A 19,804-nucleotide genomic window follows, 5' to 3' on the forward strand; every position below is an offset into this window, starting at 1 on the left:
TTTACACAAAGGGCTGGCAAGGTCACCCGCGTGAAGCCCGGTCCCCTCTGTGGCTGTTCCTGCTAATAGGTAGCCAGGGCGGACGTCCCAGGTGACTTGCCACCCACGTGCCGTCTGCCAGATGGCTCAAGTCCTTCTCTGGAAGGATCCGTTAGAAACCACTTCCTTCTACTGAGCCTAGGCTTGCTCCTCGTGGCTTCTGCCTGATGCTCTGTTTCAAGCCTGCGATCAAGTGGCATCCCTGTGCCCCCGCCAGCCTCTCACCAAAGCACCGCACTCGTGGCAGTGGCAGCCCCAGACCAGCTCAGGGAACCAGGCGACTTCTGAGAGGGAACGCATGGGCTCCTAAAGGCCTCGACGAAAACAATCTGCCCATTGCAACCATACAAGGCGCTTCTGCTCGGAATCCACCACACCTCTGTATATTCTGAGCATAGCTTCCTTTTCCAGGAGAGCTTTCACCAAGGACCCAGTGGAAAATCACGTCGCAGAGCGCAAAATATGCACGACGCTGGGTTGGAGCAGCCGGGAAGGCACCATCTGGGCAGCACCTTTTGCCCACAGCATTTCTTTAACGTGACTAAAAAGATGAATTAGCCACGAAGGGTGGCTCAGGATAAGAAAATGAATAGAAAAGCTTACCTCTCCTTGGAAACTCTTCAGCAGCGGCGCTACCTGCTTGCGCAAATCCTGGAGCAGGAGGCGGAGGTCAGGAAGCAGCCATTTGAGAAGGAGAAAGAAGGGAAACATCGGTTAAGGCCTCCTAAAAACAGCGTGGCAGTCAGTGCTGATTATCATCTAAAGCAAGCCTGGGGACCTCACCCGTTCCTGCACTCCTAAAACATGAATAACGCCAACTGGCGCTCCAGGATTTAAACTTATTTAAGAATACAACGAGGTGGTTCTTTCTTGTTGTTGTTGTTGTTGAAGACAGAGTCTCATTCTGTCGACCAGGCTGGAGTGCACTGGCACAATCCCGGCTCACTGCAACCTCTGCCTCCTGGGCTAGAGTCATCCTCCCACCTCAGACTCCCAAGTAGCTGAGACTACAGGTGTACGCCACCATGCCTGGTTAATTTCTGTATTTTTTTTGTAGAGACAGGGTTTCATCATGTCGTCCAGGCGAGGGTCAAACTACTGGGCTTAAGAGATCCGCCCACCTGAGCATCCCAAAGTGCTGGGATTACAGCCGTGAGCCACCCCACCAGCCTACAACGACTTTTTATTTCTACTAACTCCTGGTCACATATACCTCATTTTGAATGTGCTACAGACTAAAGCTTTTGGTGATGTCAGTTTAAGTGAGATGATTCGCTTGGAATAAAAGAGACTAGAATGGGTGGTTTGACTGCTGTTTCTATCTGAAATGGACCTGGGCCACTGCACTGTGTTTTAGCTGCCCTTTTTTTTTTTTTTTTTTTTTTTTGAGATGCAGTCTCACTCTGTCACCCAAGCTGAAGTGCAGTGGCACAATCTCAGCTCACTGCAACATCTGCCTCCCGGGTTTGAGTGATTCTCTCGCCTCAGCCTCCCAAGTAGCTGGGACTACAGGTGCCCACCACCATGCCGACTAACGTTTGTATTTGTAGTAGAGACGGGGTTTTGCCATGTTGGCCAGGATGGTCTCGAACTCCTGATCTCCGGTGATCCACCCACTTTCGTCTCCCAAAGTGCTGGGGTTACAGGCGTGAGCCACCATGACTGGCCCTAGCTGCCATTTTAATGCACCGTTAATGGGAGATACAGCCTGTTTTGAATCCACATCTGACAAAGTCACAATAAATTTTATCCCATGCCACCAGTGCCCATTTTGAAACACCAGGACATCCCATAGGTACGTGCTTATGATCCTGTTCAGGGCATTTTATTTAAAATGAAGTAACTGAGAAAGTGCTTCAAATACTTTGAAAAGACTCAACTAAGATAATATTTACTGAAAGTTCAGGCATTTAAACTACATTTTTTCTTTCTTTTTTTTTTTTTTTTTTTAAGATGGAGTCTCACTCTGTTGCCTAGGCTGGAGTGCAGTGGCTAGATCTCAGCTCACTGCAACCTCCACCTCCAAGGTTCAAGTGATTCTCCTGCCTCAGCCTCCCGAGTAGCTGGGACTATAGGTGCCCACCACCACGTCCAGCTAATTTTTATATTTTTAGTAGAGACGGGGTTTCACCATGTTGGCCAGGCTGGTCTCAAACTCCTGACCTCAGGTGATCCACCCGCCTCAGCCTCCTAAAGTGCTGGGATTACAGGCGTGAGCCACTGCGCCAGGCCTACCTTTTGGTTCATGAAGCCTTCTGAGAATCTGAGGAAAGCTACTGACCTTGCCATTAGAAATAAAACTCTGCAAATTATTTTATCAGAGCCTTCCTAAGTAAGACCTATCGAGATCCCAGATGAAGAAGTCTGCTTATCCAACACATACAGCCATATGTGCTTACTTATTTTTAAATATAACTTAAATAAATTTGGGAAATTCAGTTTCTGAGTTACCCTAGCCACATTTCAAGGATTCGGTAGCCACTTGGCGCTAGTGGCTACTGCTTCCAACCATGCAAACACAGAACTTTTCCATCATTGCAGAGGGACCTACAGGATAGGCCTGTACAGCAAGTTTTTGTTTTTTTGAGACAGAGTCTTGCTCTGTCACCCAGGTTAGAGTATAGTGGTGTGATCACAGCTCACTACAGCCTCAACTTCCTAGGTTCAAGTGATCCTCCCATCTCAGCCTCCCGAGTAGCTGGGACTACAGATGCACGCCATCATGCCTTGCTAATTTTCATATTTTTTTGTAGAGATAAGGGTCTTGCTATGTTGCCCAGGCTGGAATTCCTGGACTCAAGCGATCTGCCTGTCTTGATCTCCCAAAGTGCTGGGATTACAGGTGTGAGCCACTGCAACTGACCACTGTACTACAAGTTTTTTGACAAATATCACCAGCCCACATTATTTTGTACTGTGATCCTGTAGAAACATTTGGTCAAGAAGCATTGTAATTTCCCTTTTAACTGTATACTGTTCCAAAGGATGCATTTCTAAACGTGATACCATTATTTCCTTGGAGAAGTCAGTCCTGTTACTTCCTCCACTAGATGATTTTCTATATTTTTGCACCAAGTTCCATGACAAAAAATAATCAGATTCTTTACCAATATGTTGTTGCTTTTTTTTTCCCCCCCTAAGACGGGGTCTGGCTCTGTCACCCAGGCTGGACTGCAGTGGCATGATCTCAGCTCACTGTAACTTCCACCTCCCGGGTTCAAAGGATCCTCTCACCTCAACCTCCCATGTAGCTGGGACTACAGGCACACACCACCACACCTGGCTAGTTTTTGTATTTTTTGTAGAGACAGGGTTTCACCATGCTGCCCAGGCTGGTCTCGAACTCCCAGGTTCAAGCGATATGCCCGCCTTGGTCTCCCAAAGTTTGCGGATTATAGGCGTGAGCCACCATGCCCGGCCACCAATTTCTTTTTATATGAATAAGGCTATCTGTGGTCAGCACCAATAATGGTTTGACAGAGATAACCACGTCCTCATAGCTGGCACCTGTGAACACATCAGATTGCGATGGTAAAAGGGGCTTTTGCAGATGGGATTATGTCAGGGATCATGAGTCAGGAGATGATCCCGGATTATCCAGGTGGGCCCGGTGTAATCTCAGTGCTCCTAGTAAGAGAGAGGCAGGAGGCTCAGAATCAGAGGAGATCTGAGGACGGACGCAGAGGTCGGAATGCTATAAGAATGCGGACAGCCCGAGAGGCTGGAAACTGCCAGGAAACTGATTCTCCCCCAGAGCTTCTGATAGGAACACAATTCTGGCTGACACCTTGATTCCAGCCTGGGAAATCCCATTTTGGACTCCTGAACTCGAGCACTGTCAGATGATAAATTTCTGTTGTTTTAAGCCACTCGGCGCATGGCAGGTTGCGATAGCAGCAACAGGAAGCTAACACATCACTGCATCCCATTGTGCTTTTCAGAAAGGTAGAGGACAAAATGTAACACAAAGAGTAACAAGCGAAAAGAGGGTGGAAGGTGTAAAGAATGATGGAGGAGAGATTACTGTGTGATCCCAGCAGGGTCCAGGGAAAACAACCACGAGGCCTGGCACACAGTGGGGACTCAAAAGACAGGGAATGGGTGCATGAGGGAATGTATGGAAGAATAGCTATGGCCGGGCATGGTGGCTCACACCTGTAATGCCAGCACTTTGGGAGGCTGAGGCAAGTGGATTACCTGAGGTCAGGAGTTTGAGACCAGCCTAGCCAGCATGGCGAAACCCTGTCTCTACTCAAAATACAAAAATTAGCTGGGCATGGTGGTGCATGCCTGCAGTCCAGGCTACACAGGAGGTTGAGGTGGGAGGATCACTTAAACCCCGGAGGTAGAGGCTGCAGTGAGCTGAGACCGCACCAACGCCCTCTAGCCTGGGTGACAGAGTGAGACTCCGTCTCAACGAAAAAACAAAAAAAGGCTTAACAAGGGCCCAGATTCAGAGAGGAAAGAGACAAGTCAGATGAAGTCATGGAATGAGAAAGCTGGTGGGGCTGAGAGATTTCAGATTACAGCAGAGAAATGGAAGAGGGCAGAGCTTGATAGAGGAGAACAGGGGGCTGGGGCACAGGGGCAAGGCCAGGCCCTGAATGGCAGTGTGCCTTACCAGGCGTGCTCCCAGGTTACCCCAACCCTGCAACCTGGCACAGGGCCAGCCTCACCCAAACACCAGCTCTGAGAAGTACAGGAGATGATACAATTATTTCTATATTCCATTACAGCATTCCAGAAAGGCAGAAGGGCTTTGCCTTTTATAATGTCCTTAAATAAAGCTAACTCCTCTCACCCCATCCATGTAGATTTTTTCCCTTTTGAGCATATTCATGTCTCCTAACAGACCTACAAAAATAACCTTTTTGATATTAAAGCTACATGTGTGTTTGTACACACACTCACGCACACACACATATTTAAAGACAGTTGAAGAGGGAAAAACCACTATATACTCACACGTATCATACACAAACTGATATATATGTACTTCAAGCTGCCAGCCAAAAATCACTCATTCTAATTTCATCTTTGGCAGTTTGAGAAATTCCCGATCCAATTCTGCTGCCTGCAAATATTATTCAGTTTTGTACTAAACTAAGAAGATAGATACAAAGATGTTCAATTCTGGCCAGGCACAGTGGCTTATGCCTAGAGTCCCAGTACACTGGGAGACTCCCCACCTCAACCTGGGGGGTTGAGGCTGCAGTGAGCCAAGATCGTGCCATTACACTCCAGGCTGGGTGACAGAGAGAGACTCTGTCTCAAAAAAGATGCTCAATTCCGACCCACAGAATTCTCCATCGTCGGTTAGCAAGGACATATGATTTACTGTCTTTCTAGAACACAGCACTCTTTGCTGTGTGGACAGCACCAGAAAATGCAGACTCTGCCACTTACTGGTCCTCATGCACACCCGCATAATCCTCCTTTGTGGTCATAAACTAGAAAAAGTGGGGCTCAGGCCGGTCAAAACTACAGTGGAACAAATGATAATGAGGCAGTGAACACATGTTTAAAAACTGTTTTTTGGGGAAGATGGAGTCTCGCTTTGTCACCCAGGCTGGAGTGCAGTGACGTGATCTTAGCTCACTGCAACCTCCACCCCCCAGATTCAAGCGATTCTCCTGCCTCAGCCTCCCAAGTAGCTGGGACTACAGGTGCGAGCCACCCCACCCTGCTCATTTTTGTACTTTCAGTAGAGACAAGGTTTCACCATGTTGGTCAGGCTGGTCTCAAACTCCTGACCTCAAGGAATTTGCCCACCTCGGCATCCCAAAGTGCTGGGATTGCAGGCTTGCGCCACTGCACCCAGCCATGTTTTAAAACTTAATTACTTCGAGTTACACACTTAATTCATTTACAGGCTTGTCAGTGATGTTTTTTCACCTTGCTTTCATCCCATCCCATCTATTGGGCAAAAAGTAACAAACATCTTAATGCACAGAAAGTCAAGGTCTTGAGATAATTCCTATCGAATGTCTATTGGTGAAAGCCAAAATAGCTCATGCCAACCTCCTCTCCTTTGAGTACACAGCAAATAAATAATGTTTACACAGAGATGTTTCTATGTAAAAGGATTTCCATTATTTTCTTTGTTTTTGTTTGTTTTTTTTGTGTGTTTTGTTTTTTTGAGACAGTGTCTCTCTCTTCCATCCAGGCTGGAGTGCAGTGGCTCAATCATAGCTCACTGCAGTCTTGACCTCGTGGGCACGAGCAATCCTCCCATCTTAGCACCCCGAGCAGCTGGGACTACTGGCATGCGCCACCATGTCCAGCTAATTTTTGCATTTTTTGTAGAGACGGGGTTTCACCATGCTGCCCAGGCTGATCTCAAACTCCTAGGCTCAAGTGATCCACCCACCTTGGCCTCCCAGAGTGCTGGGATTACAGGGGTGTGCTACTGTCTGGCCGGATTTCCATTATTCTTGAAACCGCTGATTCACAACTCAGTTTTCAGGTCAGAGAACTGAACAGCAAAATGCTATTAAGGAATTTTTTAGGTAATGCTAATTGCTGGAGGAAACCATTCTGACGTAAAAGCAAAATAGAGACAAATAAAATCATGAGGCAGTGTTCAATTGCACCTGTAATGTATGAGCGGGAGTCGTAACACACACACTCCCGGGCCCTCTCTAGAAGGCTCTGCTCTATCTTAGGGCCTCATGCTCCCAATTCCCATGAGCTCTCTTCCGCTCCCCATATCCCAGAGTCGCGTGCCAGGGACCCAGAGCTGGTGACGTGCTGAGCTGCTGCACAGAGGCTCACCTCTGTCTGCAGGAGTGAGAGCCTCGCTGGAATCAGCACAAACAACGCATACACAGAAGGAGGCTGTGAATTACAAACACATCTCCAAAGTCATCGAGTCGTCTCTATTTTTAAAATATCTGGGCTGGGTGTGGTGGCTCACACCTGTAATCCCAGCACTTTGGGAGGCTGAGGCAGACAGATCACCTGAGGTTGGGAGTTCGAGACCAGCCTGACCAACATGGAGAAATCCTGTCTCTATTAATAAAAAAATACAAAATTAGCCAGGCATGGTGGTGTGTGCCTATAATCCCAGCTACTTGGAAGGCTGAGGCAGGAGAATCACTTGAACCTAGGAGGCAGATGTTGCAGTGAACCGAGATTGCACCATTGTACTCCAGTCTGGGCAACAACAGTGAAACTCCGTCTCCAAAAACAACAACAACAAAAAAGTCTGGTAACTCATATCTGTAACCCCAGCACTTTGGGAGGCCAAGGCGGGAGGATTGCTTGAGCCCAGGCATTCGGGACCAGCCTGGGCAACATGGTAAAACCCTGTCGCTAGAAAAAATACAAAAATTAGCAAGTATGGTGGTGCAGGCTTGTAGTCCTATCTACTTGGGAGGATGGTTTGAACCTAGGAGTTTGGGATGGCAGTGAGCTATGACTGTGACACTCCACTCCAGCCTGGGGTGACAGAGCAAGACCCTGTCTCCAAATGGGGAAAAAAAAAAAAAAAAAAAAAAAAAAAAAAAAAATCTAATAATCCAGATTTTTCTGGATTTTTTTTCACTCTACAGTAACTTGGATGCTTTTCTGGGAAATAACCCTGACTTCATTTAAGAGGTGCAGCATCTCTTGGTGGTACCCCATCCTCTACAGTGACAGCTCGGGGGTGGGACCCTTTCTCCTTTGGTGACAATGTAGTCTTTCCAAGAGCACTGGGGCAGGGTGGGGGTAGTGAGGAGCTGAACTGGGTCACTTCTGAAAGACTCGATTCTGACTCTCTCAAGGTTGTTGCCAATGGTGCTAGGGGTGGGGACCCTTAGGGACCTGGCCCTGTGGCTTGGCCTGTTCAGTTGTCACCTTCTGTTCCAGATATCCCCTACCTGGGGTAATTCTCCGCTCTTGCCTCTCCCCTCTCCTCTGGTCTTAGCTCACATTGTCATTTCTTTTTTTTTTTTTTTTTTTTTTTTTTTTTTTTTCAGATGGAGTTTCACTCTTGTCGCCCAGGCTGAAATGCAGTGGCATGATCTCAGCTCACTGCAACCTCCGCCTCCTGGGTTTAAGCAATTCTCCTGTCTCGGCTTCCCAAGTAGCTGGAATTACAGGCACCCACCACCATGCCTGGCTAATTTTTGTATTTTTAGTAGAGATGGGGTTTCACTATGTTGGCCAGGCTGGTCTTGAACTCCTGACCTCAAGGGATCCGCCTGCCTCAGCCTCCCAAACTGTTAGGATTACAGGCGTGAGCCACTGCGCCCAACCCCAATGTCTTTTTATAAGGCCCTGGTAGCACCAATGAGAGAACAGTAATTACTGGTGAAAGAAAAAATGTTCTTAGTATTTATTTTCCTGGATGTCATATAAAATAGCTGTAAGTTTCCCTTATCAATGTATACAAGAGCTCAGACCAGGTATGAAGTCTTTAAAAACAAGACAATATATATTATGTGATATGCGGACTGTAGACCTCAACTTAAAATATAGTTCAGTGAAAAATAAGTTTATTTTGTTCCAGGATACTGAAACCGTCACTTCCCATCTCATCTGAAGATGAACCATATAACCATCAACACGGCATCGTTCCTTTGGTTACTTTTATAGATGAACACATATTCCTTCCAGTCCTTGTGATAGAAAAGGGTAATTTTAAATGGCATTGAAACTCAAGTATTAAATAAAAAATATCTTTCTATACAACAGCAGACAGTAAGTATGTCCTGGCAATTTCTCAAAGATTTTAGTTCACAGGTTTGAGAAAAATTCCATTAGCTTTAATTATTTATCAGCAGTCAATTTAGATTACTGTTCTTGACCTATTTTTACAGTGTATGGGCCACCCAGCAATGAAATAAATGAATAGTCTTTTTCTACAATGGCTGATTTTCTGAAATAATAGAAATCTGGTTTAAAGGAGGAATGAAACCCCAAACATGTAATTACCACAATATATAACTCGCCACGCTGCTTTTGTAGTTGGATAAAATGCACATCTTTGTGAGTTTTTTGGTTATTAAATAAGATTATCTTGAAAGGGATAAACTCACTCCTGCTGTAATTTCTTCCCATTTAAATGTCTTTGCACCATTTAAAACACGTTCCGTGTCCTGGCAGCAAGTCTCCAATGCTGATGCTATGGCTTTTGCGTGGTGCCTGGTACAACTCCACCACGGGAAGGGCTGGCTTTGGGGGACTGGTGGGATGGGGAGCTGAGATGAGGGTGCAGGATTTCAACACAGGGTGCCTGCTGGTAAGCAGCGAGGGGTACCCTGAAACCGCAGGCAGGGACCCCTGAGTTCCTGAGCAACAGGGAATCTGCAAGGCTTTGATGATGAGACCGGGCATGGTGGCTCACGCCTGTAATCCCAGCACTTTGGGAGGCCAAGGCAGGTGGATCACATGAGGGCAGGAGTTCAAGACCAGCCTGGCCAACATGGTGAAACTCCATCTCTACTAAAAACAGAAAAATTAGCCAGGTGTGGTGGCATGCGCCTGTAATCCCAGCTACTCTGAAGGCAGAGGCTGCAGTGAGCCGAGATTGCGCCACTGCACTCCAGCCAGGGCAACAGAATGAGACTATGTCTCAAAAAACAAAAAAACAAAAAAAGACTTGTCTGATGTTGAAAAGTGGGGGGTGTGTGTGTGTGTGTTTAGGGGGTGGTTATCTAAGTGGTAATGCCTGAATGTGGGCTGATAAAGATTGAGGATGGTGCAAAGGACTCAGAAGAAGGGCAGATTCGAACTGCACGGAGGCCGTGATCTGGCAGCACGTGGCCACGGCTCAGGGTTATGGTGGAGCCTGTCTGCCAATGCCGCTAAGCCAGCGATCCTCAAAGCAGGGTCTGGGGACTCCCGGCTCTCCAGATCCTTTCATGGAACCACAAGGTCAAAACTACTCTTGTTACTTGCCTTTTCCTCGCCTTCTCCTGCAAGTGTACAGTGGAGTTTTCTAGATGGCTGCGATGTGTGACGATAGCCTCACTCTGACACCAGTGGCTCGTGTGTTTGTGTGTTCCTGTGCTTTGCAGACTCCTCAGCTTTCATGGCTAACACAGTCAATACTGAGAGATACAACACACACATGCACATGCACGCACGCACACACGCACATACGCACGCACGCACGCAACCTCTCCGGAGTCCCCAATTTAAAGAGACTGAAACTTTGAGAAATGGTTGCACTAAGGCTTCTTCTGGTCTCAGAGCTGAGAACCGCTCATTGTCAAGGGAAAGGCTGTTTGTCCACTCTGAGATCCTGTGTGTGGCCTCACGCGCAGCTCAGACAGGACAGCCAGAGCCTCGCTGGCATCTGGGGATCAGACACCTCACTGAGAGGGGCATGCAAGCGCCAGCTCCAGTAGCCTGGGCTGGCATCAGCCCTGCCCAGTCTCCAAAGCCACGTGTCCAGGGCTAGCCCACCTGGCACAGGAATTTCCTGCAGGACTCTCCTCGTGGCCAGGGGATCAGCGGTGGGAAACAGGAGAAGCCAAATTCAGGCTCCATTGGTTAATTCTCTTAAATAAGTCTGATTTGATTCTAGGTCTGATTTCAAAATATTCTTCCAGGTCCCTTTCTGAATAACTGCGCATGTCTAAACCTCTGACTGGGCACAGTGGCTCACACCTGTAATCCCAACACGTTGGGAGGCCCAGACAGGAGGATTCCTTGAGGCCAGGAGTTCGAGACCAGTCTAGGCAACATAGGGAGACTCCTGCTCTACAAAAAAAATTTTTAAAAATTTACCCAGGCATGGTGGCAAGTGCCTGTAGTCCCAGCTACTTGGGAGGGTGAGGTGGGAGGATCGCTTGAGCCCAGGAGGTTGAGGCTGCAGTGAGCTATAATCACGCCACTGCACTCCAGCCTGGGTGACAGAGCAAGACTTCATCTCAAAAATAAACAAATCTCTAGTTACATTTCAGAACTTTGAAAACACAGTTGTGATTTATTGATTTATTGATGTATCTATACATCAATAGATTTGGAATTTGTCAAAGAGAGGAACCACATGTTTTTCTGAGACAGAGACTCGCTCTGTTGCCCAGGCTGGAGTGCAGGGGTGTGATCTTGGCTCACTGCAACCTCCGCCTCCCAGACTCAAGCGATTCTCGTGCCTCAGCCACCTGAGTAGCTGGGATTACAGGTGTGTGTCAGCATACCTGGCTAATTTTTGTATTTTTTTAGTAGAGATGGGGTTTCTCCATGTTGGCCAGGCTGGTCTGAAACTCCTGACCTCAGGTGATCCACCCATCTCGGCCTGCGGAAGTGCTGGGTTATAGGCATGAACCACCACATCCGGCCCATGTATTATATATTAATTTATTCAAAAATCATTTGAGCATTAATTACGAGTAGTGAATGAGACAGTCAGTCCCTGCCCTCAGGAAGCTTATGTGCTAGAGAGAGTGGTGAGGTCTCAATTTCTAGGAGACATTTGAGGAGATGTACAGTCCTCTATTCCTGGGCCAAAGGATGGTGCTAGGTTCGGAGCAGACACTCAGTGAATACTTGTGGATTGAATGAATGAAGAGATGCTCTTCCCAGACTCATCACCAAGCTCACTTTTTTTTTTTTTTTTTTTTTGAGACAAAAGTCTCCCTGTGTTGCCCAGGTTGGAGTGCGGTGGCGCGATCTCGGCTTACTGCAACCTCCGCCTCCCGGGTTCAAGCAATTCTCCTGCCTCAATCTCCTGAGTAGCTGGGATTACAGGCGCCCACCACCACGTCAGGATAATTTTTGCATTTTTAGTAGTGACAGGGTTTCACCATGTTGGCCATGCTGGTCTCGAACTCCTGACCTCAGGTGATCTACCTGCCTTGGCCTCCCAAAGTGCTGGGATACAGACGTGAGCCACCACGATCAGCCCAAGCTAATATTTTATGGACACTGCTGCAAAGGGAACTCCTGTGCTAGACAGGGATGGACCCCAAAGGCACCATTTCACCCCAGGACTCTCTGAAACCAACCAAGATGTGTGACTCCGACTTTTGCCACCGTGTCATTTATTCCAGATCTTAGGCCCTGCTAACATTTAGACAAATGGGCTGTTTAAAATCAGAATGCAGATGAATCCTTCCTCTTAGTACTTTCAGGAGTCTATCTGTAAGAATAATCAGAGATGTAGGCAGAGATTTATGCACAAGAATGTCCAGCATGAGTTTAGAACAGAGAACTACTGGGAACAACGTGGATCCCGACACCAGGGGAGTACTTACTAGAGAATTTTACTAAAGCAGTACAATAGCATATTAGGTAGTCAGTATAATTCTTTGTAAGAAACGAGGTCTTGCTCTGTCGTCCAGGCTGGAGTGCAGAGGTGCGGTCATCACTCACTGCAGCCTGGAGTCAGTATCATTAGTTTTTGAAGAAGAGCAAAGACTTGGAATGAGGCACGTGACTTCCATTTATTCGACAGATGTTTGTTGAGTGGCTATTTTGGGCCTTCCGGCCCTGTTTCAAGGGCTCCTTCAATCATGAGCAGAGTCCACAGGCTGCTGTGCCTCCTGAGCTTCTGTTGTGTGACAGGTGAGATACGAGTCAAATCACCGCCAACATGGATGACACTTACCTGTGGCCAGTGCTGCAGAAAGAGGCACGTGGTGTGAAGGGAGTTTAAGAGGCAAACTGGCCAGGCACAGGGGAACGTGCCTGTAATCCCAGCACTTTGGGAGGTTAAGGCGGGAGGACTGCTTGAGCTCCGGAGCTCAACACCAGCCTGGGCAACATAGCCAGACCCCATCTCTACTAAAAATCAAAAAAATTAGCTGGGTATGGTGGCACGTACCTGTAGTCCAAGTTACTTGGGAGGCTAAGGGAGGAATGCTTGAGCCTGGGAGGTCGAGACCAGCCTGGGCAACAGAGCAAGATCTCATCTCTACAAAAAATGTTTAAAAAGTAGCCAGATGTGGTGGCACGTGCCTGTAATTCCAGCTACTTGGGAGTCTGAGGTGGGAGGACTGCTTGAGCCTAGGAGGTCAAGGCTGCAGTGAGTCGTGATTGCGCCACCGCACTCCAGCCTGGTGACAGAGTGAGACCCTGCTTCCAAAAAAAAGAAAAAGAAAAAAAGAGGCAGACTTGACCCTAGACAGCAGAGAAGGCTCCTTTGGGGAAGGAGCACCTGAGCTCAGATCTGGACGATGTGTAGGGGGCGGGTGAGTGAAAGGAGCCACGAACTTTTATAAAGCATGTTTACAGTTTAACCCCAACATGACAACAATGAATCTCACACACATATATGCATTTGGACAACACTACCATGAAAGACATTGGCATGAAATGGGAGATGTTTCTAAGTGAACACAACTATGGCTTTTCTTTTTCCTTTGTCTTTAAATAAATTGTATCCTTTCGGCTGGACATGGTAGCTCACACCTGTAATCCCAGCACTTTGGGAGGTTGAGGCAGGTAGATCACCTGAGGTCAGGAGTTCGAGACCAGCCTGGCAAACATGGTGAAACCCTGTCTCTACTAAAAATACAAAAATTAGCTGGGCATGGTGGTGTGCGCCTGTAGTCCAAGCTACTTGGGAGGCTGAGGCAGGAGAATTGCGTGACCCTGGGAGGCGGAGGTTGCAGTGAGCCGAGATCGCGCCACTGCACTCCAGTTTAGGTGACAGAGCAAGACTCCATCTCAAAAATAAAATAAAATAAAATCAGATTTCAGGCACGCTCCTTTTGCAGTTCCAGTTTGATTTTCTTTGTTTCTCCACCTGGATGCCTGACTTCACATTTATTCATCACTTGTGTACAACTAGCTTACCTAAAATTAAGCAGCTTGAAAAAGACATCCTTTCGTTCTTAGGTTCATAATCAGCACATATTGTTTATTAATATTTACTAGTTTCACAGCGCTGCTCAGAGGAATAATTAATAATGAACGATGGGTAAGTCTACTTGCAGACACAAAGCACAGTGTATATGCTTTCTGGGACACTCACTCAAACACACACATGGACACAGAGGCAAGATCTTGGCAAGGCACCTGGTAACCCACGTGCAGCCAGAAAGAAAGATCTAAGCAGTGACCTCACAATTTTTAGATGCTTTTTTTTTTCTTCTTCTTCTTCTTTTTTGGTAGTCGGGGGATATCACAGAACCACTGGCATCGAAAATGCAGCCCATAATTTCTTAATTTCTAAATGGAATTATTTATACCATACAGATAGCAACCAAGTCTAAGCAACATGTAACTTAGGGGGCAACTAGGGAATTTAAACCTTTGAAACTAGATTTTATGTTTAAAGACGCTCAGAGGCTTCCCAACGGATTATCCCAACCTAGCAAGCGAAGGAGAAACAAAAACTTCCAAGCAAAGAAAGGCTTCCTGGCCCTCCCCGACTTTAGCATCCCCGATGGTAGAGCAGCACGCGGCTAGGAAGGGGGCCCAACGTCACTGCAGCCAAGAAAGTCCGTTCAAGGGCACCAGAGAAGCAGTAACTTAGTTTCATCCAGTTTTATCCAGCAGTTCCCAGCCCTTGGAGACCCCAGAGGTCTCTGCAGAGCGTAGAGTGTATCTAAAAAGAAGTCTAATTGGTATTGATCTATATGCCTAACTTTGCAGTTCTCAGGATGCGCGCTGTTTTAAAATGAGCACATTTCACAGGAAATTCTGGGCGGGAAATGGTGTTTGTGTTGTGGGAGTGAGTGGTGGCCGTACCGAGTATCCCTTATGTTGGTCTTTTGAGATACTATGAATGTAGCTTCTAAAAGGTGCATCTAACAGCAACCCACTGCGAAGGCCACAGAGGTTGGTCTCTTCTGAGCTTGCTGCCCAGGAGAGTTCCAGGGACCTGAACAGAGAGAGACACAATTTAGAAGCTGCTGGACCCGAAGGATACACATGACTCAGTACCTGTTTCGCACCCTGTCTCTGGAAATGGAGCCACAAATTGCAACTTACTCAATAACAGATTAAAACGAAAAACAGGCTGGGTATGTTGACGCATGCCCGTAATCCCAGCACTTTGGGAGGCTGAGGTGGGAGGATTGCTTGAGCCCAGGAGTTCGAGACCAGCTTGGGCAACATAGTGAGACCCTGTTGCTACAAAAAATACAAAAAATAGCCAGGCGTGGTGGTGTGTGCCTGTGGTCCCAGCTACTCAGGAGGCTGAGGTGGGAGGATGGCTTGAGCTCAGAGAGGTCAAGGCTGCAAGTGAGCCGTGACTGTGCCACTGCACTCCAGCCTGGGAGACAGAACAAGACCCTTTCTCAAAAAAATAAGAAAATAAAATGAAGTGAGAGGACTTTGCATATGAGTCAGTCAGTCAACAAGGCCGAGAATCCTCTATTTCTGGAGTGACTAGCCACAGAAAATACGCTGTATACGTGAGCTTGGATCTATGGAAAACTGTTGATGCTTAGAGAATTATTATGTGTTTGGTCAATAACTGCCTTTTGAATACTTCTGGAATTCCTCTAAGCAAGCTTTCTCAGGCCTATTCCCGAAAAGTGACTTTTACATGGTCCTGGAATTTTCTTCTGGATACACAACGTGGCTTCTTTGTAGCGAAACAATTTAGGAAAGAAATACAGTTGAAGACATTCTATATCTCTTGGCTGGAGCTGCTGGCCCTGGTAGATGAATCATAGAAGTCCATAAATGTCAAGCAAATTTGCACGGACTTTTCTTTTATTACCATATATGGCAAATATAGATCTATTTATCTCCAACCATCTTGACATTAGCTTTGGTGATTTTTGTACCTTATTGTCTTTCTTACAAATTTCTCTTGATCTACGTCTCAGTCACGCATGTCCAACGACAGTAATGCCATTCATAACCCTGGGCCGGTGCCTTTTTTTTTTTTTGGTATGATGGCAGAATGGCAGAATGTTTAAACTGGTAAGTATTTGAGGTAGATCAAAGTACCTAGCTATTTACATTCTTGCTACATCTTAGCGAACACCACAGGGCTGTAAGGATTTCCGCAAGAATTTCACCTGAACAAGTTTTCTCCCCCAAGGAATTAGGTGTTTCTTATCATGCATTTGGGAATCAGCTGAAAAACCATGGTTGGTGCTGACTGCTTTTGATACATTCCTTAAAGAGATGAATATTGAAAATATTTTCAGGGTTCGAAAAGCTGACTTGCTGGGAAATTCCATGACTGGCTGAGATGACTTAAGAATTCTCTGGGGGAATGCTTCATTCATTCGTTAAATTTGTACCGAGAGACAGAGATACAAAGATGGACAGCCCCCTCCGCCCCGACTCTCCAGGACACAAGTGGACTCGGGAATGCATACCTTCTGGAAGCAGCCAGGGCCATCTCTTCATGACCCCGGGCAGCACCTTCAAAAAGTCCAGCCAGAGAGGACGCCGGGGAAAGCAGAGTGACCAGTCTGTCTTCTGCTTTCATTGTCATATTACCCCATGTGACAAGTACAAAATCTTCAGCTACAACCTTTAAAAGCTACTGAAGCCCAGGCGTGGTGGCTCACGCTTGTAATCCTAGCGCTTTGGGAGGTCAAACCAGGCAGATCACTTGAGGTCAGGAGTTCGAGACCAGCCTGGCTAACATGGTGAAATCCCGTTTCTACTAAAAATACAAAAATTAGCCAGGCGTGGTGGCACGCACCTATAGTTCCAGCTACTTGGGAGGCTGAGACCCGAGAATTGCTTCAACCCGGGAGGCAGAGGATGCAGTGAGCTGAGATTGCACCACTGCACTCCAGCCTGGACAACAGAGTAAGACCCCATCTCTTAAAGAAAAATTCTAAATAAATAAAATACATGTTTTTAAAAAAGCAAATCCTGTGAAATCAACAATATGGCAGTCTATGTTTAAAACCTAATTGAGTGAAATTATTTTAGAATACCCTTTCAAAGAGTCCTTTCTGTAGTCCCAAATTATCTGAAAAAAATAAATAAATTCAAGTGTCAACCAGCCTGGCCAACATGGTGAAACCCTGTGACCACTTGAACCCAGTGACCGGAGATCACACCATTGCATTCCAGACTGGGTGACAAGCCCGAAACTCTGTCTCAAAATTAAAAAAAAAAAATCAAGTGTCTAGGTATGGTAATAAAAATCCTCTCACCCTGCCACCAAAAACGATAGGGGTGTACCTCCGTGTCCTGCCTGGCTAGGCACCAACTCCATGGGGTAGTTCTCCCACCCACAGGGAGCTAACAAAAAAAGGCAGAAGGCTGGGCTCGGTGGTTCACGTCTGTAATCCCAGCACTTTGGGAGGCCAAGGTGGGCAGGTCACCTGAGGTCAGGAGTTCAAGACCAGCCTGGCCAACACGGTGAAACTCATCTCTACTAAAAACACAAAATTAGCTGGGCATGGTGGCGCATGCCTGTAATCCCAGTAACTTGGGAGGCTGAGGAAGGAGAATCACTTGAATCCGGGAGGTAAAGTAAATAAATAAATAAATAAATAAGCAAGCAAGCAAGCAAGCAGAAGAGACCATGTTTATCTCCAAACTCCCATCACCAGCGTATGAGAATAGCAAAACTGAAGAGAAAGGCATTGGTGGTTTCGGGGAAGGGGCTGTAGGGGCTGAGCGGCTCCTGCCAGGCAGAGGACCACGAAATCCGAACGTGTCCTTCTCCAAACGCCCACTGCGCTCTCAGTGCTGGGCTTGGCCACAATTTGGTGTGAATGCTTCGAGACTCACACCAAATCCTTGGCATGGATACACTATACAACAATACGTCCGGAGAGGGCTTACCCAAACAGACAGACCTTCCATAACAATATAATTTTACTTTTTTTTTTTTTTCTGAGATGGAGTTTCGCTCTTGTTGCCCAGGCTGGAGTGCAATGGCGCGATCTCGGTTCACTGCAAGCTCCGCCTCCCAGGTTCAAGTGATTCTCCTGCCTCAGCCTCCCAAGTAGCTGGGACTACAGGTGCCCACCAACATGCCCGGCTAATTTTTTGTATTTTTAGTAGAGACGGGGTTTCTCCATGTTGGTCAGGCTGGGTCTCAAACTCTCGACCTCAGGTGATCTGCCCACATTGGCCTCCCAACGTGCTAGGACTACAGGTGTGAGCCACCGTGCGCGGCCCATAATTTTACTTTTATAAAATGATATCCACGCTTTGGGCTTAGACACAAAGCACAACCGGCATCTTTCAGCGTGGTCCTCATGCCCGCCGGCGTGAAATATGCTCATTTTAAAACAGCACGCATCCTGAGAACTGCAAACTCACTCCTTTAGCGAGTTTCCTGAATGTCTTTTAGACACCCCTTCATCCTATAAATGTGTCACACATGCATGTGACGTGTCCCTATGCACACAGACACACATTACCTTAAATACGCACACACACATACAATTAACAGACGATGCCATCTCTACTTCCTTCCCTTTCCGGGAAGCCACAGGTATGTATATCACCTGTATGTTGCCTGATATAAAAGAGATGCCCAATCATGAATTCCATGATACAGATTTAAGAGATGCTATGCATGGTCCACTCAGTGAATCTCCCTTTCTTATGTAAGCACATATGCAAGTCAGTTTTTTGTTTTTTTTTTTTTTTGAGACGGAATCTTCTTGCTCTGTCTCCCAGGCTGGAGTACAGTGGCGTGATCTCGGCTCACTGCAATCTCTACCACTGGGTTCAAGTGATTCTCCTGCTTCAGCCTCCCAAGTAGCTGGGGCTACAGGCATGCACCACCATGCCTAGCTAATTTTTGTATTTTTAGTAGAGACGGGGTTTCACCATGTTGGCCAGGCTAGTCTCAAACTCCTGACCTCAGGGGATCTGCCCACCCCGGCCTCCCAAAGTGCTGGGATTACAGGCACGAGCCACCGTGTCCAGCTGCACCTTGCTATTTCATATCATGGAATCTAGCACTGGCAGCAAGGGAGGCCGCCCACCTCACTCTTCCTTTTTTAAGAAATCTGCTGTGCTGAGAGGTCAGAGCAGCCTTTCTTTCGTTTTCAAGCTCCCTGTGTATGCTGGAGAGGCTGTCTTTATAGGTTTTAACATGTACCAACTAGAGATTAAGCTAAGAGGCACGCCAGTCACGAAGGCTCACTGAAATTATGCCTGCTAATCTTTTAAATGGCAAGAACGTTAGGCAGCACAAAAGGAATGTTAGTAATTCCAAAGCTTTTACCCAACTGAGGAGGTTTAAATTTATAGGAACATGTACTAGAGATAAAGGAGTCCAAGGCCACTGGCCAACCTGTCTGCCACCCTGAGGTACAAAAGGACAGAAGATTCTGTAAGGAGACAGAAGGGGTATGGAGGCTGGAAGACGGGCGGAGGGCCAGGGTTTGAGACCCGGCGTGGGCCTGAACTCACTTGAATCATTTTACTTGTAGAAAGAGGCTAGAGGTTGGGTGCAGTGGTTCATGCCTGGAATCTCAGCACTTTGGGAGGCCAGGGCGGGAGGATCACTTGAGGTCAGGAGTTTGAGACCAGCCTGAGCAACACAGCAAGATCCCACCTCTAAAAGAGAAGCTGGGTTCCCTGGTCTGGACTGAGCAATTTCTTTGGCCTTCTTAGAAATGAGCTGCTCTGCAGCACCATGCAGGCTTTCTTCAGTGTGTACATTAGGGTGCTGTGCGGCCCAGGTGAGGGGTGTCATCCGGCCACATCCGTGGAGGGATCCTAACACCATCATTTGTGCAGTCAGCATCATGACAGCCACTTCACTGTGCTTGCTTCTAGATGCTTCCAAACAGCCCTTCAGGTATGGAATCATCCCTGTCATGTAAATAGGAAATCTGGAATTCCCAGAGGTTGTACTTTGCACCTGAGGCCATTTGGCTACAATCCAAACTCTGGGTGCGGCTGGCGCCAAAGCTACTGCGCCACGCTGCCTTCTAAG

General features: G+C 47.1%; 3 protein-coding genes across 5 annotated transcripts in view; 1 reads left to right on the forward strand and 2 right to left on the reverse strand.

The window, feature by feature from the left end:
- PRKRIP1 (PRKR interacting protein 1) overlaps nt 1-19,804 on the reverse strand; it is a 532,772-nt gene that overhangs the window by 365,240 nt on the left and 147,728 nt on the right. The gene's annotated exons all lie outside the window — the stretch shown is intronic.
- The window catches only part of IFT22 (intraflagellar transport 22), a 984,170-nt gene that overhangs the window by 255,428 nt on the left and 708,938 nt on the right, over nt 1-19,804 (forward strand). The gene's annotated exons all lie outside the window — the stretch shown is intronic.
- CUX1 (cut like homeobox 1) overlaps nt 1-19,804 on the reverse strand; it is a 1,083,765-nt gene that overhangs the window by 229,335 nt on the left and 834,626 nt on the right. The window contains 1 exon segment of the mRNA XM_050783609.1: nt 643-690. Coding sequence (XP_050639566.1) covers nt 643-690 — 48 coding nt within the window.

Source organism: Macaca thibetana, chromosome 3 (assembly GCF_024542745.1).
Source record: "Macaca thibetana thibetana isolate TM-01 chromosome 3, ASM2454274v1, whole genome shotgun sequence".
NCBI classification, from domain to species: domain Eukaryota; kingdom Metazoa; phylum Chordata; class Mammalia; order Primates; family Cercopithecidae; genus Macaca; species Macaca thibetana.